The sequence below is a fragment of the Macrotis lagotis genome, chromosome 1, assembly GCF_037893015.1.
Source record: "Macrotis lagotis isolate mMagLag1 chromosome 1, bilby.v1.9.chrom.fasta, whole genome shotgun sequence".
Classification (NCBI taxonomy): Eukaryota; Metazoa; Chordata; class Mammalia; order Peramelemorphia; family Peramelidae; genus Macrotis; species Macrotis lagotis.
The window spans coordinates 846,022,883-846,048,331 of NC_133658.1; the positions used below are offsets into that span (position 1 = coordinate 846,022,883).

The 25,449-nt window shown below is 37.7% G+C and overlaps 1 protein-coding gene across 1 annotated transcript in view; it reads right to left on the reverse strand.

The window, feature by feature from the left end:
* Positions 1–25,449, reverse strand: part of LOC141508074 (CUB and sushi domain-containing protein 2-like) — a 312,588-nt gene that overhangs the window by 192,681 nt on the left and 94,458 nt on the right. The window contains exon 3 of the mRNA XM_074216368.1: positions 9,325–9,437. Within this exon, the coding sequence (XP_074072469.1) occupies positions 9,325–9,437 (113 nt within the window). The remainder of the gene's footprint in view (positions 1–9,324; positions 9,438–25,449) is intronic.

The window sequence follows — 25,449 nt, forward strand, 5'->3', positions numbered from 1 at the left end:
AGAACACTAGAACACATACTATGCACTTAAATGCTTAGTGATATATATTGATTGCTTCTCCATTTTTAGATTGAGAAATTAAGGCTTAGAGATACTCAAAAATTTGCCCAGGGGCACACAGTTAGCAAGTGTCAGAAGGGAGTTAGGATCTAGTTAGTACAGTATTCTTTTCACTCTGTCACACAGTTTTCCAAAATGTGTTGAGCCATATTTTGAATGAATGAATTTGAGCTGGATTAATGTTATCGATTCACACAGAGGATATATCCTTTAGAATGTTCGGTTTTCCAAGAATATTTCATGGATTTTACCAAAAGAAAACCTCAGTTTTAAGGCAGGCTGTCAATCTACACTTCTCTTCAAAGGGGAATTTTCTTTCAGACCCTAAACCTTTTTTTTTCCTCTGTGAAACTGGATGGAAGTTATTTCTATGACTTTAACTCATAAAGAATAGTTGGTTCTAGATAGGACACATCTGTTGGAAAACAAGTTAGATTCATAAGCCCAGACTGATGACCAGGAATCTTCCCCTTGTCCATGCCTGGAGTTCGGGGAGAGCGAGAGAGAGCGAGAGCGAGAGCGAGAGAGAGCGAGAGCGAGAGCGAGAGAGAGCGAGAGCGAGAGCGAGAGAGCGCGAGAGAGAGAGAGAGAGCGAGAGAGAGAGAGAGAGAGAGAGGAGATGGAGAAATGGAGAAAAAGGGAGACAGGAAGGGAGGGATAGGGATGAAGGAAGAAGGAGGAGACAGAGGGAGGGAGACAGAGGGAAGGAGAGAATGGAGAAAAAGAAAAAAGGAAGGGGGAAGAAAGAGGGGAAAGGGAAAGAAAGAGAGAGAGGGAAATGGAAGAGGAAGGAAGGAGTCTAAGAATAGAGAATGGAAGAAAGGAGGGAATAGCAAAGGAAAAGGATGGGGTATGAGAGAAAGGGAGGAACTCAAAAGGAAGACAAGAGGAGATGGAAGTGGAAGTAAGAGAAAGGAGTGGAGAGTAAGAGAGTAGAAGGCAAAAAATAAAATACAATGAGGAAAGAATGAGAGGAGAGGAAAGTAAGAGGAGAAAGGGAAAGAGAAAGGATGAACAAATGTGAAAAAGAATTATGGGGGAAAAGGAGAGGCAAAGAAAGAAAGAAATAGATAAAGAGAGAGAGAAGAGAAACACAAAGATGAAAAGAGGGAGCCAGAAAACAATTGAAAAATTGTGTCCTCTAACATTAACTACTAATATAGTGCAGAGGTTGGCTTCAGAGGAGCTCCTTCTGCACACTCCATTTCCATTCTCATTTCAATCAGTGGCTAAATGGATACTTGTAAAGTGGCCACAGAGAACTGCTTCCACTGTGAATGATTTGCCTAACCAGGCCACATGCTGGGAGCTGATATTATATTCCAAATTGTCTGGCCCCAAAGTCAATGATCAGGGACAAGAGTAGACAGAAGCCTTGGGGGGAAGGGGGAACTCCAAATATATTTCCCAAGGTCCACTCAGGACCTACCTAGGATCCTTGCCCCTCCTCCCTCCCACAAACACTTAGTAGACATGAAACTGTTGATGTTCTACAGGGATTTTTCTTTGAATTGTTTTGCACTGCTGAAGAGAAGCTGTACTGAACCACCTGTATTCTCTTATTCAAAACCCTTGAAGCCACAGATACATATTTTTGAGATTTCTTATAGGATCAATGCTCACTCTAGGGAAAGATAGATAACTAATGTTGGGGCCATAGAGAAAGTTCAATCTGGGGTCAGGATGGGAATTCAATCTGAGGCCAGAGAGGGGATTCAGTTCAAGTTCAGGCCTAGATCTCATTTTTGGTCTCCCAGAGGGATCAAACCAGCAGCCTCACCAAGAAGGAAAAGAACCTGGGGAATTATGCTGAAAGCTAGACCACACTTCCTCCCTTCATCCTACCTAAGCAATTGGATGAATGAATAGCATTTTTTAAAGCCGTATCATGATTTTCTCCTGGCATCAAAGGAGAGTTCAAATCTAAATCCTAGCAATAAAATCCTTGTACCTCAAGATTTTTCCTGACCCCTAAGACATGGTTGAATTCTCTCAAGAGACTAATAATTGTAAATCCCAAGCTACAGCTCTCCAGGTGAGCAAAGGTGCCAGGATTTTGGCCTAGGCTACCTAACTAAGTCTTACTAACCAGGAGCAGGAATTTCAGGGTTACCTGACATAGACAAAACAGCTGGCAGGCTGGCTGAGGGATGATTGTTATCCATAATGATGTAGGGGAAAGAACTCCAGATTTGAAGTCAGGGGACCCAGGTCTGAGTTCTGTCTTTAATTTACTATATGTCCCAATTAAACAACTGCATGAAGAGAATTTGGATTGTTTAAAAAATCCCTATGATCCTTGTCCTCTCTGGACTCCTTTTGATTCTATGAGCCCTCATTCCTTTCTCTTATAATAATAATAATAATAAAAGAAACTTCTTTCTCATCATCCTACCCTAGAATTCCTGCCATTGGAGCTTAGTTTTTTGTTCTTTTGGATTTGGCAGGTATTTTTGTCCAGAATTAAGATTTCATAAGTGTAAAGATTAAATAATTATTGATTAGAAAAATGCAAATTAAAACAACTATGAAGTACCACTTCACACATATCACATTGGCTAAGATGACAAAAAGGGAAAACAATCAATGTTGGAGGGTTGTGATCCAACCATTCTGGACAGCAATATGGAACTATGCCCAAAGAGCAATAAAACATCATACCCTTTGATCCCACCATTCCCATACTAAGCCTATATCCAGCAGAAATCATAAATAATGGAAAAATTCCATATGTTTAAAAATATTTGTAGCAGTTCTTTTTGTAGTGGCAAAGAATTGGAAATTGAAGTGTCGCCCATCATTTGGAGAATGGTTGAACAAGTTATGGTATATCAGTGTTATGGAATACTATTGTACTATAAAAAACCATGAATGGCTGGGCTTTAGAGAAGTAAGGAAAGAATTACACAAACTGATGCTGAGCAAAGGAAGCAGAACCAAGAGAACATTGTACCCGTTAACAACATTATGAATTGATCGGTTATGATGATTGCAGTGCTTCTCAGCAGTTCAGAGATCTAGAACAACCCTAGGAGGCCTGTTATGGGCAGCACCATCCATATCCAGTCAAAGAAAACAAAACAAAATACCAAAACCATAGAATCTGAATAAATACTATGTTCACTTTTCAGAAAATTTCTCTTAATTTGTTTCCTTCCTATCCCTTGGTTTTCTTTCTTTTCCCCTTAGTTCTAATTCCTCATACATAAAAATGACTAATATGTGAACATGTTAAACATAAATGTACATGGAAAACTTTCACTAGACTATTTGCCACTGAGGAGAGGGGGGTGGTAAGGGAGTAAGTAGATGAATGTTGGAAAACTAGCATAATATGTAATTGGAAAAATATAATAAAATGGCAATCAAAAAATAAGTGTAGGGAATATGGCAATTATCCTCTGATGCAAATGGTGACTAATATATATCTTAGAGTTTTCAAGAATTACAAAGATACTGAGAGTTAAACAGTTTGCCCATGTTCATATGCGTCACAGGTAGGACCTGAACTGTTTTCCTTTAAAGGCTAAGGGACTTCTCCAGAGTTTAAAAGTAGTTTTAAAATGGCCTATTGTAGTAGCAACTTTGGTCTTTTTTTAAGAATAGGATTACTGATTAGAACAAACTTAACACAGTTAAGAATTAGTGAGGTTAGTGATTGTAGCTAGGGGGTCTATTTCCCTTCATCTTGTTCTACAAATGCATCTTTTAGAATACCAGACTGAATGAATGTGATGTTGTATGCTTAGCTAATTTAATAAAGCCTGCTATTCTGGATAAAAATAGGATAATGGAGAGGCAAAGCAGTCTCCTTCTCTGGTAACCATGCCTACAAGTAAAGTATGACAGCACAATGGCAAACAAGGCCACAGCCCTGGCACCCCTGCTCACCTGGCAGCAGCAATAGACAAAATACTCTGGCTGAAGAAAATGAGCCTTCTGGGGGAAGAATGTACAAATCTAACATTAAAAGTAATGATATTAGCAGCCCATGCTCATTCATGTTACTCATTCTGGGTGGGTAAGAGTTGGGGGAATTCCTGAAGGATAGGAGAAATTTCATAAAGCAGATTGATAGGCCCTTCAACATTCACCCTACTTTAAATCTGCAAAGTCAATAATCTCACTGGCATTCCTTACTCCTTGATGAGATGAGGGAGCATAAATGGTACTTTACAGGCAGCTGTACCCACAGTGTGATTGGAAAATTACTGAAAAAAAAAAAGGTCACAAAATGTCCTCTTTGACAGTCTGTAATTTTACTTGGTTTCTTTACCCTAAAGGCTTTTTGTTAGGTAAGAATCCACTATTAAAATGCAAATAGAAAATAGACCACAAGCTATTTGGGAGGAGAGGGGCATAGAAAAGCAGAGGGGTGCCAGAGGAACACAAGAGAACAATGACTTAGAATCTTAGTAGAATTTGGTTGATACTTTGTCTCAAGGAAAGATCCCTAAGAATTGAAGTTGAAGGCATCCTCCTAAGAAATTACTTTGGTGAGGAGTAGTAACCCCAGAGCAGAAGACATCCTTTGCCTCTAAAAGATTTTTTTTGCCAGATTAAACCCTCCCTCTGTTTAAAAGCCCCTCAGGGCAGGACACAAGCCAAAACATGGTTCTTAAGGCTACAATGAATCTGGGCCAGAGAGCCAAGTCCTCAGTAGGCTTAGAGGAGATTTCAAGGCAGGAAAGGGTCGGGGAGGAGCTAGGTAACCAAAGATAGAAAGAAAAAGAAGCAAATAAAAAAGACCAGCGTGGCCAGTCTCCAGAAGATTTTCCTCATAGGACAGGAAAATATATATGATTCTGACTAAGGAAAGAAAGTGGGGAGAAGAAAGGAGTGTGGAATGGGAAGCTGAGATAAAGGTAGAAGGAAATAAAAGGAATAAAGGAAAGGTGATCCAAAGAGGAGAGAGAAAGTGAGAAGGAAGAAGAGTGGAAAAGTACAAGGAGGAAGAAAGGCTCTTAAGAGATAACTTGTATGTCCCACTGTCAGGAGAGACAAGAAATTCACATTTAGGAGCATAGCCTGGTCACCTTATAGCAAAGGCATGTGGTCAGAATGGAGCAAAAGCTGACTCCCTCACCAGGGTCCTCCTGGATGCTTTTCTCTTGTAAACCAAGGTCTGTAGGGGACCAGAAACCCATTAAGAAAAAAAGAAGGAAAAATGTTAATTTTCTGAAGAATCACATAACCGGTCCCTGACTTTAATCAGGACATAGGTTGAATAGGTAGGGATGGAAGGAGAGCTGCACATTATTGTGTGGATAAGTGAGAGGCTTGGATTTCCCTTTCCTGAAAGACAGGATCTGGGGAAGATGAAGCACACAGATGCATGCAGTATTATGTGAGGTGTCCCTCACATCCCAATAAAGGCAGCATCAAACCTGACCCTGTTTTTTCACTGCTGAGAGAAGCACATTTCCCACAAGAAAAACGAAGCTCTCTGCTGCTTCCAGGACTGAGCTTTGTCAAAGGCCCGATGTTGTTAAGGTCCCCCAAGACTAACCTCAGAACTGGTCTTCTTTGGGGCTTAGAGAGTAAAGGATGTGTCAGTTTTCTTTAAAGCAATCCTACTTGGACATCATCCTGCAATCTCTCTGCCTTTCCAAGGAATGCCCTGAGTTATTCTTCCCTCTTAGGAAGATGCATGGAGACCCTCCTCACTGTGGTCCAGTCACTGCCAACAATCTTGGTAGGTGAGTTGTAATTCTGGACCCCTTAGCTTTGGTGGCTGCGTGTCTCTGGGTATAAGCACTTTGGATGACTTTGGCTAGGTAGATCTCCCAAGATGTATTCTATATGACAATGCCAATTGAAAAGGAAGCCACAGATAGTATGAGCAAATGACTTCCACATTCCATATCAGTCAGAGAGTAACTGGAAAACCATATCTCAGAGAAACCCCTCTGCACTTTGGCTTGGTCAATCATGCTGGCAGGAGTCCTTTTTATTCCCTCTCTTTCACTGTCCCCTAGATCAATAGAATAACAAAATCTAAGCCAATATTCTATAAACTTTTCATTATGTTTTTATTATTGTATTGTATTATATTACTAAGTTATATATTATATCATATTTATTACATAGTATTTTAAGCTTTGCAAATAACTTTATATATCTGATTGCTCTACTACATTTCAACTCCACATCCTCTTATTTTCCTCAAGAACTGGAGATCCAAAGACCAAGAAAAATGATATCGTCTCTACCCTCAAAGAGCTTATCTTCCATATGAAAGAAATCAGCTCATGCACAGATGGGTAAATATAAAATCGGCACACAAAGAAGATACAAAGAAATTTCTAGAAAATTAAAACTCAGGGGAATCAAAAGGGGTTTCTTATAGACGGTAACACCTGAATTGAGCCTTAAAGGGAACTAGGGTTCCAAGAGGCAGAGAGGTAAGAAATGTTTTTTTTTTCCATTTCTCAGTCTTAAACAGATCACTGTTATGGAGGGAAAGGCCAAAGTGAATGTACGGCAAGGATCAGTAATTTGCTCTGGTAAATATTTCTTTCATGGATGCAGATCACAGCCCCTTCTTTATAAGAATCTGTTTTGTCTTAAAATTTCAGTCCTGAGAATTTCTCACTCATCTTAGGGGTCAACTTAGAATGTTAGATCTTGACAGTCTATCTTGCTTTTCTCTGGATTCTTTGAAATCAACTTTTCAGAATTTCAAGTGTACCTCAGATTACGCTCATAAACTCTAAGATGACCTGATCACTTTCTCCCAGGGAACTCATGATTTTGAACTTAACTAATAGGATTCAAGAGTTTCCATGGCTCAAAAATCCATCTCCCTGTGGTTCATTGGGTGATGAGATTCTGTGACGTTAGCTAGACTGGTTCTTGGAGAACAGTCATTCTTAGTTCTTAATTCAAAGTCTTTCCAAATTGGCAGAACCTATCTGAGGTTATGCTCTTTAGTCACAGCCTTGGAGAACCTAGGGATCACAAAATCACAAATTTAAAGCTAGAAGTCAGCCAATAGTCCAATCCTCTCTTTTCATAGATGAGGACTTATAACCAGAGAGGATAAATGATATATCCCAAATCACACAGACTACAAATAAATGGTAGAGCCAATTCTTTGTTATGATGACATGACAGGAAGGTATCATTGGGGTTTATATGACAGTTCCAAAAGACTCATAATGAAAAATAATATTCACTTTCAGAGAACTGATGATCTCCAAGTGCAGAATGAAGTATATTTTTTCACTTTATTTTCCTTGCTTTTTTTTGCAATGTAGCTAATATGAAAATATGTTTTGTATGACTTCATATATAAACTTGACATCATATTACTTGCCTTCGCAATAAGTGGGGGACGTACTGGAGGGAGAAAGAAAATTTGAAATTCAAATTTTTTTTAAAATGAATTTTGGGAAAATGTATTAAAAAACATAAAAAGGAACAAAATATTCATTGAGAATGATAAATGTTGAGATGAATACAAATTAATCCACACATACAGAGAGGACCAAAAAGTTATCAATAGCCAGAGAGTTCTAGGACTGGGCCCAAACCTTTGAGATAGGTAGCACAGTGGACAGAGTTCTAGGCATCAAACCAGGAAAATTTTACTTCATATCCAGTCTCAAACATTTACTAGTTATGTGACCTCAGTCAGGTCACTTAATACTCTGAACAACTCATTCCACAAAGACCTGAGGTAATCCATTTGAAGGAGGCCAGGAGACTCCTCTTATTCTATGAACATGAGCCCAGAGAAGGGGAGGGTGTGCTGACTCAGGGCCCTGGGAGGGAAGAAAAGAAGCCAACTTCAGCTTTCAGGAAAAAGCCATATTCCGTCTCCATGCCCTAAGGCTCCTCCTCAAGGATGTTTAACTCATTCAGTCTCTTCTTACAGTTCATTTTTTAATAGGCTACATGCCACTAAGACTCATAATGTGATGTTGCTTCTGTAGATGTCTCATTTAACCAGAAGTCTGGGGATGTTTCTAGGCAGAAAATGTGGTCAGGATGATCAGTGAGTTCTGGGTGATCAGGAAATTATAGTCCTTAAAAGACTAGCCCAATAGAATTTCATCCAACTGGTCCAAGGAGAATGACCAGGCTCAGTAGGTCAAGACTGAGAAGTGTGTGTATTTGCTCTGCAATAGGATCATATATGCTCTGCAATAGGATCATAGATCTGGAGTTCAGAGGGATCTCAGTATGTCTAGTCCAACTCCCTCATTTTACAGATGAGGAAACTGAGACTCAGGGAGATTCAGTGACTTGCCCAAGGTCATAAAGAAAAGCACAAGAAGAAGGATTCAACCCAAGCTCCTTGACTCCTCTTTTTCCTTTGTTAGATAATATCAGGAACACTAAGCCATGTCTGTGGATCATTCTGCCTGGTTCTTCCCAAAGGCATTTGGGATCTTTTTGCATAGGCATGTCCTTTTAAATTCCTATTCCCTTGACATACTATATCCTTGACCCAGAGATTCACTGATTCCCAAAGATAAGGAGTTTTGAACAGGTAGGATTCACCATCACATTCCTACAAGCTTGTACCATTGGCCAACAGTTAACCTTCTGACATCTGCCTAATCATCTCCCAAGGTTCACAGCTAAGGAATGGGTAGCCTAGTGATGCCATGAGCAGCTGGGCAGAGGTAGGGATGTGATGACTCCCAGAGTCCCACCTCATAGATTTTGTTTAAAAACCTAGACTTTCATACTTCATGTTTCTAAGAAAAAGGGGAAGAGAATCATGCTAATGGCTAATATTCTTTTTTAGAATGCCTTCTTGTTATGGATAGACTGAGTGTTCCATTGGTATCCACACAATGGCAATTGGTAAATCTTTACTAAGCAATTACTATGTGGCAGGAACATTGTTTATCAAATAAAGAAAGAAAAAGTCTGTTCTCAAGGAGCTCACAGTCTAATTGGAGGGAAGACAACATACAAGCAATTACATATAAACAAGTTACAAACTGGATAAATTGGAAATAATCAAAACAAAAGAAAGGAACTAAAATTAAGGAGTTCTAGGAAAGGTTTCCAGTAGAAACTCAAGAGAACTTGAAGAATGATGGTGGCACAGATGGTGTTCACTAACTTCTATCAACCAAGAAGACATAGTCAGTAAAGGAAGACTGGCTGCAGCCACTATGTTAGAATTCCTTTGACTTATGGGCAACGCCAGCCTCCCCATTTCCATTGGAAGCACCTATCAAGCCATGACTTGCCATTGTTGATTAGATGAGAGACCAGAAAAAGTCTAAATGAGAAGAAACCTACCTTCATAGTTGGCGTGAAAGCCTTGGGCACTGACGGCATAGTCACTCACAAGCCACAGAGATAGGACCACTCCTGTGCTGACAATGGGGGCAGGAAGCTGGAAGCCTGTCAACCTGGAAGGCAGGAAAAAAGAGACAAATCAGAGTGGAAATGAATTTTTAAGAAAATGTTAAATCCCCTTACTCTTTTAAGTCAATATTTTGTCCCTCTGTTTAGTTTTGCTTAAATTACTTTGATGCAACCTTATTTCCATTGCCTTCCCTCCCTCATTTTCCTCATCTAAAGTTTCCTCCCATTGTCAACCCTTTCCCTAGTTTGAGGTTTAATTTGAATGATTGATTTCTTGTTTTCCCCTTGCATTTATCTACTTCTTCCCCTATTTTTCCTTCTTTTTTCCCCTTACAAGTAAACAAGTAAACTTGTTTGTTTTGAAAATGAAATCACCAAGGACTTGAATGCCTAGATGAACATCTGTTAGGGAGCTGGAGTGGAGATTTCTGCCTGAGACAGGAGACCAATCTCAGGCTCTTTGGACTCTGAATCTCTAGGAAAATGTGATGTGAGTTACCCAAGAAAATCTCTTGTGGGAGCTCAAAGACCAGAAAGGTAAGTGTGAGTGAGGTCAGCTTTATGGATAGAATGGTGAAAGCCAATTAGAAAGTCCTATTTCAGATCCCAACTTGGGTACTTCTTAGTTGCGTAACCCCAGACAAGTCAGTTGGTTTATCTGAACCTTACTTTCCTCATCAGTAAAGTCAAGATAATAATACCTGAAGCAGCTAACTCGGGATTGTTCCAAGGATCAAATATGAAAATACATGTGAAATCTTTCCAAAGTTTGATGTTCATATAAATATCAGGTATTATTATTTGCTCTGGATCTATGATCTCATTCATATAGGGAGCTCCCTGGGAAGAGAACTTTATCCACCAAAGCAATTTAGAATTTTAGAGTGTTATCTGGGACATTGAGAGGTTAACTGACAAGTTTAGGGTCATGAAGCCAGTATTATCAGAGAAGAAACTTGACCTAAAGTCTTCTTCTTCTTTTTTTTTTTTTTTAGTTTTTGCAAGACAATGGGGTTAGGTGACTTACCCAAGGTCACTCAGGTAATTATTAAGTGTCTCAGACCAAATTTGAACTCAGGTCTTCCTGACTTCAGGGCCAGTTCTCTATCCATTGTGCTACCTACCTGTCCCTCAACCAAGGTTTTCTGGTTGACTGTCTAGCTACTATGGCGTTCCATAATGTGCCTCCACCAAAAAATTGTTATTGGTCAAGAAGGACTACATGGAAGAAGTGGGATGTAATGAGACCTGACTACCTCAGGTTGCAGGAAGAGTCAACAGGTATAAAGAATCAGGAACCAATTCTTCTCCTATTTCCATTTCTCTTGGCTTCCCAGTCTGCTGTCTGATTTTCTACCTCTGGATGCCTCATTCTGAGGTCCCTGCCCAGGGCCTCCCCTTGAAACTCAGATTCTCAGGGGAAAAGCTATGAGCTACTACAAGAATTCCATTAGCACCCTTGCAGGTATCTCTTGGCCCAGAGTTCAACGGTGATATTCTTCCTCCCACACACCCACCCACAATCTCTATACATAGGATCGTCAGATTCCACTGCCCCTTTGACATCCTCTGTTGGCATCTACTGAAAGTGCAGCTCTGAAGCCTGGTTTAATCCCATTGACAGGGCTCTCCTCAAGCAGAAGGACAGATGATAGTAACAAGTCTCAGGGCCTACTAGGGAGTCTAGAAAATTGAACAATTCTCTTAGGGGAAGCTATTAAAGATGCTTCTTAGCTGTGTGACCCTGAGCAAATCACTTAACCTCTCTCTTCCTCAGTTTTCTTATCTTCAAAATGAGAATAATAGCAGCTACTTCTCAGGGTTGTTGTGAAGGCCAAATAAGATAACACATGTAAAACTATTCACCAACTTTAAAACACTACTATAGCTCTTAACAATAAAGACAATGATGATGCAATGAAGATGATGATGATAAAGACAGAACTATAAAGTTTGGGTTTGTAGGGCAGGAAGTGAAAGCATAAGACAACTGAAATTGCTCTCTCCTTCCACAAATTTTCCTAGAATACATTATCTGGAAATGTTCTCTGGACCAATCACGTTCTATCTTGTATCCCTGGTATGTGTGTCTATACACATCCCTTAGGTATTAGAGGCAGGTACAGGAAAGATTTGGGGGGAACAAGTAAAATAAGACAGACACAATAAACTATCAAGAGATATGTTTCAGACAATTTGATTCAGTATCTACTAAATGACTACTGAGTATAGAACATTCTGCTAAATTCTGAAGAGACATAAATATATGGAGCAGTAGAAGGAACATCAAATTTCTTGGAATACAGAAGTTAGAGTCAACCAAGTTAGGAATCTTGACCAAGTTAGAGTCTTAGCTTTGACACTTCCTGACTCTGAGCAGGTCACTTCTATGTGCTCCAATTTTCTCTTCTGTAAAATGAAGAAGCTGTGCTTAATGACCTCTAAGGTCCTTTACAAATTTAAATCTATGATATTATTCAATAAAACATAACCCCTACCACTTGGATTTTATTCTAGCAGGGAAATTCAACACATACACATGCAAATAATTATATAATCCAAAATTATACAAAAAGCACATAAAAATATGTACAAAAACATGACAAACTATGTAAAGTATGAGGAGGGAAAAATCATTTCCCACTTGAAAGCCAAGGGCAATTCACAGAGAGATTATTACACTTCAGTGGAATCTTGAAGAATAAGATTTCAGTAGGTGGAGATGTGGGAAAATTAGAAGGGTTAGGGGTCTTCAGCTGTGCTAGAAGTGAGCATAGAGAAACCTAAGGGATGATGACACCATTAAATATTCAAGCAGAAAACTAATAACCCTCAGGCAACAAGAAGTGGGCTTCAAAGAACCAGAAAATCCAGAATTAGAAGGGACCTCAGAGGTCTCTCATCCATGCCAACTATGCAGATATCTACATTGTAACATCCTGACAAGTCATCATCCAGCCTTCACTTGGAGACCTCCAATAATGAATAATCCACCTCTTCCCAAGACAGCCAGCACTAGACAAATATAATTGTTAGGATTTAAGGGAAAAAACCCTTTCATCAAGATCTACTTATCATACCTAATTTTGTCCTCTAGACAGAACAGATCTAGTGTGCAGAACACATCTATTTCATGCACAAAAATTTCAAGCTATTCATTTTTTCTTCAGTGGTGAAAATGTACTCAGTGATCCTCACTCCCATCTAGTTGTCCTTGGGGTCAAGGAAGCTTTTATATGGACAAGGTGCATAGCCATCTGGCATTATGATAACTAAGATTAGAACCACGGACATTTTTATCGATCCTACTCATAATCAAAAATTAAACTTGGAAGGAGCATTACAATAGGAGTATTACAAAAGAAATTGACCATCTGTGTGCCCTAAACTAAAATGAGAATGGAACAAAAGGAAATGGTAGTACATTATAATAGGAAGAACTGAAGTTGGACAACTGAAGTTGAAAAAGAACTTCCAGGTGGTAAATATCATGTGGTCTCTAAATGGGCAACCAAACCAGGACATGGAGTCTCCTTTTTTTTAACTGTTCCATCTTAAAATTCCATAACAATCCTCCTGTCACAGCCTGCCATGGGATAGAATGAGGGTTTGGATGACCTATGAAATGCCCTTCCATTCCCTAACATATATAACTATAGATGTCCTTCTTTGGAGTAGAACCAATGTCTCAGTGCAATTTTTTATCAAGCTCAATGGCACAGCCTTGCAGTTAAGAGACTTCTAAGATGGCAGACTCCTACCCTTGTGAAATATTGGTTTTATTACAAAAGTTGGTTTTGCGATATTTCAACTGGCATTAAAGATTCCAAGGCCCTAATTCCTTGATACCACATTGACACAAGCTGTGAATGGCTAATGTACATTGTCAGCAAACAATTACAGTTTAGAACTCACAATATATTGCATTGCAATTATAGAGACAATTTACATAGGGATTTTCACCGAGCTCATATTTAGCAATACCCTGGCACTTTTTCAGTGTGCTAGAAATAAATCTAGGCAGAATGTTCTTTCTGCCTGAGGAAGGACCTGTTCAAACACCAGCTACTGGGATTCTCGGCAGCAGGGAGCTGGTGCAGGCTGGGAATCTTTCTTCACCATGTAAGAAAGTATCATTGTTAGGTAAGCTTCTAGAATAGGAACTAAACACAAAGAGTTACTGGCAGAAATTACTAAAACTCCATGACAAGAATTACAAACACAAACTTTTAGATCTTGTCATCCTTTATCTGACACATTGAAAGAAGGAAAGCTGAGCTTGATAATGAAGAGACATTCTAAACTTGAAAACCTTATTAGCAAAATATGGCAACTTTATCTTAGTGGGGGGAAAGGAGTGTGAGGGCTGGAAATAGTCTCAGATTTGCTATTAGTTATGCTTTTCTGTCAACTGTAAAATACAGAAGGAAATGGCCTTTTATAAGAATCTGATGTTCACAATATATTTTAAGTCACGCTCTTCTTCATCTTTAATCAGTTTTATTTTCAGTTCCATTCCCTTATGCATTACTGTCTTTGCTTCTCCCTTTGGCAGAGTGACCTGGGAGCTGTGGGTATTGCTTATTATTGGGTGCTGTATGGGGGAGTTAGTTGATAGCTTGCTAATGACTAATGATCTGTAGGTTGGCAGGTAAGATATAGAAAGCTAAGTATATATGAAAGCAGCATTTTTCTGAAGCTGTCATGACCTAGAGTAGTTGTTTGGGACTAAGAAATAGGCAGTTTCAATGTGGAGGACAGAAAGGATTGATTTTTTTTAACTCTTAAAAAGGATGATCACCAGAGTTGCTGTTTCCCATCTGTAGGGTATGAACTCTCTACATAATATGATCACCAATTATATGCACTTAAAATGTAACTGGTTTGTCTGTTAGGAACAAAATGTGGCTTGAGTAAGATTACTTTATTCTCTAGTCTGTTAGGGAAGAAAATATTTCCAGATGAAAATCTAATCATTGCATCTTAGACCAATGAGTTTCAATTCCTGGTAACATTCTGGAGTGTGTTTTAAAGGGATGGTTCATGAATACCTTGAAAGGGAAACAGTGATCACTGAAAGCAAGTATGATATTATTAAGAATATTTTCAGGGTGGCTAGGTGGCACACCATATCAAGATAAACTTTTAGTTAATCTGATTTTAAAAATGAAGAAAACAGAGGCAGCTAGGTGGTGCAGTGGATAGAACACTGACCCTGGAGTCAAGAGTACCTGAGTTCAAATTTGAGCTCAGACACTTAATCATTACCCAGCTGTGTGGCCTTGGGCAAGCCACTTAACCCCATTGCCTTGCAAAAACCTAATACATACATATATATATATATATATATATATATATATACATATATATATATAAAATATATATATATATATATATATGTATATATTTTCAACCCAGTCCTTCTCTTTTGAAAAGGCTTATAAACAGGTTGATTGGAAAATAGTATAGATATAGTGCATCTAGAGTTCAGAAAGGCATTTGACAAAGTCAGCTACCATATCCTTATAGCGACCATGGATAGATATAGAGATAATGTTAATATAGTTAGGTGAATTCAGAACTTAATTACTAAGCCCAAAAGGCAGTGAGTAAAAGAACAATATCAGCCTAGGGAGATGTTTCTAGTGAAATTCCTTAGATAACTACCTTGACTCTAATCTCTCCAACATTGTCTTAAGGACTTTGATAAAGATGTATTTAACATGACTATCCAATTTAGTGATAATACAAATGGAGGAGAAAGAACCAATAGTTTGGACAATATAGTTAAAATTCAAAGATATTTTGGCACCCTAATAGGATAGGCTAAAAATAAGAAAATAAAATGTAATAATGACAAATGCAAAGTGCCACTTTGGAGCTAAAAAGCCCCACAGTGTAGCCCAAGTATGAGAAAGAGTAGGCATGATGAGGCAACAGTTTTCATGAAAAAGAGCTAGGATTATTAGTAGATAGTAAGCTCAATATGAATGAATAGTGTAATATGGCTATTAATAAAGCTTGAACCATAGTACCAAAGAGAAAGTGTTTAGAATAAGAGAAGTGATGAACATATTAAAATGAAATGTAGACAGACAACAGTGGCAGCCCTGGTCTCAATAAACCTGTTCAGTACTATGTTTAGTTCTGAACACTGATCAAAAAAATAAGCATTTATTAAGTGGCTACTTTGTGCCAGGAAAAGTACTATCACATTTTAGGATGCTGGAATAGGTCCAGAGAATGGTAACCAGGTGGTGAGAGACAACCCTGCCATATAAAGCAAGATGAGTTAAAGGAACTAGAGGTGTTTAACTTATAGAAGAGGAGAGTTGGGAGGACAGAGTATGAGAAAGAATATATATAATGACCATTTTCAAGGACTTAGAGACCTGCTATAAGAAATATACATTGGCATTAGTTTTCTTATTCTTAAAAGGAAGGAATAGTAGAAAGAAGTTGGAAGATGGAAGTTGCATAGAAATCAAGAAAAGAAAATATAAAGAAAAACTTCTAAACAATGAAAATGATCAGAAAATGAAATATAATTTCTTGAGACGTAATGATTCTCTATCAGTAGTATCCTTCAAGTAGTGGTCAGGTGGCAATTTTTCAGTCACTATGGAGAGGATCTTGCTTAGATATGGCTTGAACTAGATGCCCTCTGAGGGCCCTTTCAACTCTGAAATTTTCTGAGTCTGAAATGGGGGGAGGGGAGGAGGGGAAGAAGAAAGGGAAGAGGGTGCAGATTTAGAAAAAAATGTTTTAAAAGAGTTCTATGTATCAGTAATTTTATGAAGAATAGAGTGTGACAGTAAAAAGGACAAAAAGGAAAAAATAGACATGCAGTTTTGGAACAGGCTTGAGGTTTGGTCATAGATGATGAATGTAGCTCCTCCAAGGAAGCTCTAGCAGAATCTGTCCTCCACAAAGGACACGTGGGCTCTACCAATACTCCCAAACAATCACTCTTCTTTGTAGCTTAAAAATTATATAATAAGCTTAATGATTGTCAACAAATATTAATAAATAATTGCACAAAGTACGCAGTAAAATCTTACATAAAACTCTTAGCAATTAACTGGGTGGAACAAAGTGAATTATCAAACAACCAGCAAAACATGATTTTGTTCTGAATTCCTTTCTAAATCTGTCTGAGGTTCTGCTTACCATCCTAGTTTCTTCTCCCTATCTGTCTTCCTGACTTTCTCTGACTTGAGCACTCTTTCTTCCCTTCTCATCTATCCCTTGCTTTACCTCTCCTCTCTTCACTTATATCACTTTTCTTCTCTCATTCTTTCATACCTTTTCTCTTGTTCACTCCCTCCTTCCTTTTCCTCCTCCTCTTCTGCCTCACTCTATGTCTCCCTTTTCCTGTTTCTGCCTCACTTTCTCTCACCTTCTCTCTCTTTTTATCATTTTCCTATCTCTCTCCTTCTCCTTTATCTTTTCCTCTTTCTCTTTTATCTCTTTCCTCTGCTTCCTTTCTCCCTTCCTGGCTCCCTCCCTCACACTTTCTTTCTTTTGTTTTTTTCTTTCTCTTCCTTGTTTTATATAGTTATAGTCAGTATGTAAATGATTCTTTCCCTATTGATTTTGCTTTGCAACCTCCATGTAAATCTTCCCATATTTCCTTGTAAACTTCATAGTCATTCTTTTTATGGCACTATAATATTCCATTATGTTAATATGCCAAAATGTATTCAACCATTCTCCATTTGTGGGAAATATGTATGTCCTTTTTTTTCTAACACAAATGGAGGATCAATGAATATTACTGTAGAAAGAGGCCATTTGTTGTCTTTTTGTGCTATTTTCTAAAATAAATTCACAGCAAAGAAATTGATGAGTCAAAAGGTAAATTGTGTTTTTGACCTCCTTTTACATGTCACAATATGAAGAGGCTTACATTTCTAGAATGTTTTGGAATTTGCAAAACATTTTCTTCACAACAGTACCATGAAGAAAGTCATGCAAACATTTTCCCCATTTTACAGATTAGGAAATAATCAGTAGATAAAAGTGATTTGTATGCCATAACTCAGTCAATACTTCTCTGATACTACAACTTCTTTGTACAGTAGATGAAGTAGAAAGCATTCTTTTTATTTCCCCCAGATATAAAGGAGCCTGAGAGACTTCTGATTCTCTATTGAAGGGTATGCAAGAAGCTGATGTAGAACCAACATGGATACTCAGAAGGTATTTGTCATACCATGATATGATGGATATTGATCAATCCCAGTTCTGCTTATTTACATGAAAACCAATAACAGAGGCAGACAAAGCCTGGACAGAATCATTAGTCTTTCAGACTTTGCATTCTTGAAATTTGAAGATTTGGGGGATAGATGTTCTTTTCCTTCTAGTTGAATTCCATGTCTTTGGAAGAGAAAAGAAAGACATGGGTGGGGAAAACAATGGGCTCTTGAAATTATCAATCAAAAAGTTTCTTAAAACTGCAGCTTGGGAGGCCAAAAATGGTGGGGTTCAGTCCTCATTGGGATGGAATGTAATTCTTGAAAAAAGTTTACATATATAGATATTAGAAACACACATATGTATTGTATATATATATATATATATATATATATATATATATATATATATACAATACATATGTGTCTACAAAAATCTGCTAATCTCTTGAGGTGATTTTAAACTTAACTTTGAGCTAGGCAAGAAAAAAATGCTCCAAGAAGATGGTAATACCAGAAGACAGAATGGCCCTAGTAGATAGAACACTAGCTCTAAAGAGAGAAATCCTGGACTCATTTCCCCAGTGACTGGCACATTTGTTTTTTACCCAGTTATTGGACTTATAATTTTGTAGATTTCCTGTGTGAAAATATCAGGAACTACCTTAGACAGGTGATCTATCTAAAAACTAGAATCTTAGAGAATTACCAGAGGCACTGATGTATCAAATGAGTTACCTCTGACCACATAGCGAGAATATGTCAGATGAAGGGCTAGAACCAGGTCTGCCTGATTCCAAGGCTAGTCTGCTAATCTCTATGGCACTCTAAATCTTGTATTGAGTGGAATAAATATATGCTGATTAATATATATATATGTATGTATAAGTATATAGTTAATAAATAAATGCTGAATAAAATTGCATTAGCAGATATAACACTGAAAGGAGAACTCTGGTGGCAGAGATATTGCCCATGCAGTGAAATACAGGGGATATAAAGCTCCCAGATGCTGAAAAGCTGAGAATAGGATGGTTTTTTCCTTCTAAAAAAAGATCACAGCATGGGCACAGAGAGAAGCTCTAGTACCACTCACCTGGCTTATTGAAATAGCCTCTTAACAGGTCTCTACATCTTTGCTTTTTCTCTCTGTTCCTATTCAACCTTCAATCTATTGGTAGACTAACCTTTCCTATGTATAGATCTGAACATGACATGGCTCTGCTAAAAATGTTTCCTCCTGGGAATAGCTGTATACTTTCTTTAGATCCCTGAAGGAACAATAACCCAACTGTGAGTAGAGTACGAATCATGGGTGTTAGAATTCAGGACCAAGAAGGCAGATTTCAACCATTTCTAGCAATTTGGAAGGAGGTGATCAACAATTACATAATAAGCTTCCCTATGCAGTAAGGAGCTCATTGTCACTTAAGGTATTCAAGTAAAGACTGTCAGAGGAGGCTGACCATCCAATAGAGAAAGGGGCTTTCTTTGGGCAGACTGCAGGAGTTGATGTCTCAGGTCTCTTCAAACTCTAGAATTTGATCTGTTTGGGGAGATACCTAGTAAACTGGCCACTTGAGAAATATCTTTCCAACTCAGAGTTCCCATTCTGCATCAATGAAATTTTGTGATGCATTTTCCCCTCTATGACAAGAAAGAAAAAACTCAGAATTTCTATTATTAACTTGATTTCTCAGAGAGAAAGAACTAATTAAATAGTTCCTTAGGTTATGCATTATATTTTATACTTCATAGCAAGTTTAACATCCCACAGATCTTTGTAATCTACTACCTTATTTCATCTTCATAACCATATAGTCCACAGAAGTGGGATAGAATCTCCATTTCATAGAGGAAGAAACTGAAACCCAATGAGGTTCAGTAACTTATCTCAGGTCACAAATGTGCCATTGTTGGCATATTTGAAAAGAAAATTCAGGATTCTCATTTCCTAGGACCCTCAGATCATGCTGCTTTAAATGTGCAAAGATATGGGCAATTGCTCTAGGTACCTGTCAGCATTGTAAGCCATCTGGGATCAAATTCCCCCAACCCCCAATCTCTCAGTGTTCTCTGGAGCTATTATTCCCCTGGCCTATTTATAGACTTCCTGTGTCCTCCCACCCACAACCTCCCAAATATTGTCATAAGTACCTGCTGTTTCTTGGCAGTTTTATAGAATAAACTTGCTGGTCTCTGGGGACAGATATTGAGATTAAATTCTATCTGAGTCACTCAAATTGATTTACTGATTAGTTAACTGAGTGGTTCAATCCCAAATTATGTTAATTATTATATGCCTACTACACACCCAGCATAGCACAAGGACATAGGAATTTCATTGAAATAAAAGGCAGGGCCTCTATTTTTTAGGATACAACATATCAGGGGAAAAAAGATGCAATGAAAAGTGAAATAATAGCCTAAAAGAGGGGAAGGAGCCCTATATTTGAAGCCAAGAGAGATGAATTCTAATCTTGACTCTGTCTTCAATTGATGACTAAGTCTATGACCCAGGGCTCTACGATCTCTTTATGTACAAAAGGCAAAAGATTGAGATGTTTGGGCTCAATTATATAATTTAGGTTCATGGAATTTTGATTTGGAAGGTACCCTCTAGCTCAGTCTCCTAATTTCACAAAAGCAGAAGTTGATGGAGGTCCATTAAAGGGAAAATATTTGCCTAAGGTCTTGCTAAGGCTTTTCTAACTCCAATGGTCCATGATTATGTTTCTTATACTAGGCAAAATATGAAAAATGCTAAATGAAAAGAACTAGAAATAATAATTATGTGATATTAGAAAATGGACAAGGTGTTGAACTATAGTGAGATGTGAAGGTTTTGTGGAGAAGTTTGTGATTCAATTGTATCTTGAATGGGTGAGAGGACATGGAGGTGAGGAACAGTGTAAATGAGTAGGAGTATAAGCAAAGTTATAAAGACATAAAAAGATACTGTCAGTGCTGGGAAAAGTGAGGGTACCAGTTCAGTGACTGGAAAGTTTGTGCAGCAATAAAGTTGGAAAAAGCTGAAAAACTGAAAAAACTAGGTATTCAAATAGTTTGCATTTATTCAGCACTTCAAAGTCTGCAAATAATTTTTCTGTATAGTAGGTGATTCAATTATAATTTCTCATATGGTAAGTCATTCAAATAAAATATGCTATATCCTATATGGTAAGTGTTTCAATTGTAATTCTCCAAATTTCACAGGTGAACAAACTGAGACTCAGATAGGGGAATGACTTGCCCTTTGGCAGAATTTGAACCCTTGTCTCCAACTCCAACTCTAGTTCTCTTTTTAAAACATTGCCCTCCCTAGGGAAGACCTTGAATGTAAAGTTAAAAGAAAGCATATTTTTGAACATCAATGGAAATGATCCTAATATTGTTTTATAAAGCTCAGTTTGTTCATAGTAGATTGAATAGGGTTGGAGCAATAGAGTACCACAACAGTAAGGAAATCACTTGAACATTTGAGGTATGAAGAAATGAGAGTAAAGATTAAGGAATAACTTTGATAATGGTAAAGGAGGTCATATGAGAATGATAAACATGGTGAGTATGTAGCATGCATTCAAAAGGAAGAAACTGGACTTAGTTATTTAGACAAAGAAGAAAGCTATGTTTGAGGAGATTGAGTTTTCAAACTTACAAAACAGTATAAATGACCTTACCATTGTGGGGGGAAAATAAGATCAGTAAGAGAAAGTGGTTCTGGGAAAAGAAAATGAGTTTTGTGGAGACAAATGGGGAACATCCAAGAATTCATTGGTAGATGGTTAGAGATACAAAACCCAGGAAAGCTCAGAATTAGAAATATGGCCTTCTAAAAATCACCATATAGAGATAATGTCTGAATCTGAGAGAGTATATGAGGTCACTAAGAGAGAGGGTGTAAACAGAGAAAAACAGAAAGATAAGGACACAACTTCAGGGAATATTCATGAGTAGAATGAGGAAAAGGAATTGGTGAAGAGTAGGGCTGGTTAGGAAGGCAAGAACTGAGCTGGGTAAGTGCAATATCATAAAAGAAGAATTCAAGAACTAAATAGATTCTGTTCCCTTAGTCAGGACTAAATTTATCCCAGACTAAATTTATCCCAGAATATTCAAAGGATTGGGGCACATGGTTACTGGACTATTCTAGGTAATCTCTGAAGAATTTGCAGAGATGATATAGAACTAGATATGCAAATATTTCAATTTTTTTAAAAGAAAAAAATGTATAATTAAATTACAGGCCAGTGAGTTTGGCATTCAATGCCTGGGAAAATTCTAGAATATATTATTAAACAGATGACTGATGGCCACATAGAAAAGGAAGAAATAATCATTATCAGCCAGCATGGGTTCATTAAGATCAAGTCATGCCAGATTAACCCAATTTCCTTTTTGAAAGGGTTACTGGACTGGCAGATCATGGGATTTCAATAAGGCATTGAACAAAGCCCTTCGTGATATCCCCATGGAAAAGATAGGGTAATGAGGGCTAGATGATATTATAATTAGGTGGATTTGGAACTGGTTGAATGATCAGACCCAAAGAATGGTGACTAATTAATTGATGTTAGTCTGAGTGTCTCAGAGATCTGTCCTTGGTCCTATTCTGTTCAACATTTTTTTATCAATGACTTGGCTAAAGGCATGCTTATCAAATGTTGCAGCTGACACAAAGCTGGTTAGGTTAGCTCATTCAATAGATGATAGACTTGCCTCAGAGAGGCATCTGTGATGAATGAATGGTGCATTTGGAATCAGAAAAACTTGCTCCTTACAAGATGGTTGACTTTGGATAATTCACTTTACTCTCTCAGGGTCCCAGTTTCCTCCTTGCTAAACTACTACAATAGCTGGCATTGATAAAAGATTTTAGGATCTGCAAAGTGCTTCCAATTACTGTCTTAGCTAAGCCTCCAATAATCCTGTGAGGCAAGTGTTATTATTATTATTATTATTATTATTTTGCAGATAATCATTATGGGGAAAACACAATAATAATGGTAAATATTGCAAATGAATAGTGACGGGCCAAAAATGGAACAGGAGGAGAAGAGCATGATGGCTTACCTTTTGGCTAATGAAAAAGTTCTTTTAAGGACCCTAAATTGTTCCCTGAGGTATTTGGCATTAACATTTATCTACTGAATTCAATTAGAGTCAACAAGTATTGATCAAGTAGTACCTACTGGGTGTCAGTCATTGTGCTAGTTAAGACAATGATGATGTTTGTCCTTCATTCTCAAAGACAACCATGACATCAGGGAGGTGATGCCATGATAAGTGTATGAATGAGATTTGAAGGAGGGAGGTGTAAGTCACCATTCTCACTTTCACCTCTAGAGTCATCTGAGTCCAGTGGCCAGATAGGAATCATAATGATTGGTGATGGCCCTGGATGTGAGGCAATCAGGATTAAGTGATTTTCCCAAGGTCACACAGCTAGTGTCAGGTGTCTGAGGTAAGATTCAACTCCAGTCCTCCTGTCTCCAAGGCCAGAGCTCTGTTCCACTGCAGTGGAATTAAAACAAACCACAAAACCAAAATATTTCTTGCCAGTAACAAGCACATATTTCATGGGGCCACTGGGTGTGGAAAATTATACATACACATATATATCCAGAGTACATAGAAAATAATACAAAGTGATAGCATGTGAGAGAGAGTGCGTGACTATCTGGGTGAATTCATAATGTCTTCTGTAGAAAGTATTGCCTGATCTATATCTGGAAAGAAGGGTGGGGGCACAGGGTTTCTAGAGGTGGAGATAAAGAGGGAGTGCATTGAAGTCAAGAGAACCACTTGGACAAATGCAAAGATAGAGATGGCCTGATATAAAAAGGAAACAGTTAAAAGAGGAATTTCATGGAAGAATATATGAAGGAAATATGAAATAATCCTGGAAAGTTAAGTGGGAGTGAGTTTATGAAGAATCTTAAATGACTAGTTGAGAATGTTATATTTTATTTAGAGACAGTAGAGAGTTATAGAAGCTTTTGAGTTGGGAGTAGCATGACCAGATCTTTGTTTCAGTAATATCAGTGAATGTGGGAGGGAAGGATTGAAGAGAGGAGAGCCTGAAATCATGGAGCCCAATCAAGAGGCTATCACAGTAGTCCAAGAGAGAAGTTATGAGTGCCCGAACACTAGCTAGAGCCTATGTGAGTAAAGAGAGGGGGGATAGCTGTGAAATGTCATAGAGAGAGAGAATCAATGAGACTTGATAACTGACTGCATGTGTGTTAGGTGGTGGTGGTGGTAGTGGTGGTGATGATGGTAGTGGTAGGAAGGGAAAATGAGAAGTGGAAGATGACTCTGAGATTATGATCCTGAGAAGGATCATGGTGCCCTTAAAGTACTGGAGAAATTTAGAGGAGGGAAGAACTTGGGAGAATATAAATTCTCTTGGGGGCATATTGAATTTGCGATACCTATAGGAATTCAAAAGGAAGCTGGATATGAAAAGAGGATTTGAAGTTTCTGGTAGAGATTTGGGGTGGTTAGGGATTATTGATGGGTATTTGTTTTGATTAACATTGTATATATGATTTGACCATTATACTCTCTGAAGACTGAAACTGAAAAGACATCCAATGGGCAAAGGATAGTAATGTGGCAGGTGTGAGCAAGGAGTTATAAAGGAGAAGTAAAATATATTATCAAGAAATTATATGACTGATAAAATAAAGAGACTGATCATGTGACAACAGTAAGGGCTAAATGACTTGCCCGGGATCATACAGCTAGTAAGTGTCTAAGGTCACATTTGAATTCAGGTCCTCCTGACTCCAGGGCTGGTGTTTTATCCATTGTTCCACCTAGCTGACCTTGAAAGAATAAAATTTAAACTATGAATAGCCATTTTTTTAAAAAAAGGTCCAAATGAAACATAATTAGATGAATAAAAAATAAACTTTGAGGTATGAACTTACACCCATCAAATGGGCAAAAATGACAAAAAGACAATTACTAGAGGGGGTGTGTGAAAATTTGGTAATATACTGTTGATGGTACAATCATTATGAAAAATACCTTGGAATTATGACCCCCAAATTGTCCAATTATGCATATCCTTTGACCCCAAAATACCATTATTGGGTCTTTACCACAAAAGATTTTTAAAGAGAGGAAAAAAAAGAAATGTGTAAAAATTATTTATAATAGCTCTTAAAAGACTATGTCCATTGACTGGGGAATGGTTGAACATTTTGCTCTTTACATTTTTAATGTATTAATAGATGAAAAAATTATGGTACATGAATATTTTAGAATATTATTTTGCTATAAGAAATGATGAAGAGAATGATTTCAGAGAAGACTGGTATGAACTAAGGCAGAGTGAAATGAACTTACTAGAACAATTTATACAATAACAATATAGCAACAATACAATAATAATAACACTATACAATATCAATAACATTATGCCTTTGAAAGAACTTTGATCAATGCAATGAGTAACCACAAACCCAGAGGACTCTTGATGAAACATGCTACTCATATTCTGGCAGAGAAATGATGGACTCAATTGAGAACATATTTTTTTGATCAGGTTCAATGTGGAAATTTGTTTTCCTTGATTATGCCTTTTGTTAAAAAGAATTTTGTTTTTATTGTGTTTTTTTTTCCCTCAAAGGGTAGTTGAGGGAGAGGGGAGAAATATAGGTTTTGTTAATTGAAACATTTTAAATTTAAAAATTTAAATGTTGAGATAAAACTAAAAGGCTCCCAGAATGTTAAGTGACTTCCTTTTGAGAAACTTCCTGTTTATACCAACAAGAGATGGATGAAATGAGTAGATATGGATAAATTATAAGCATCATCTTTGGTGGAAATACATACATCAAAGAGATAA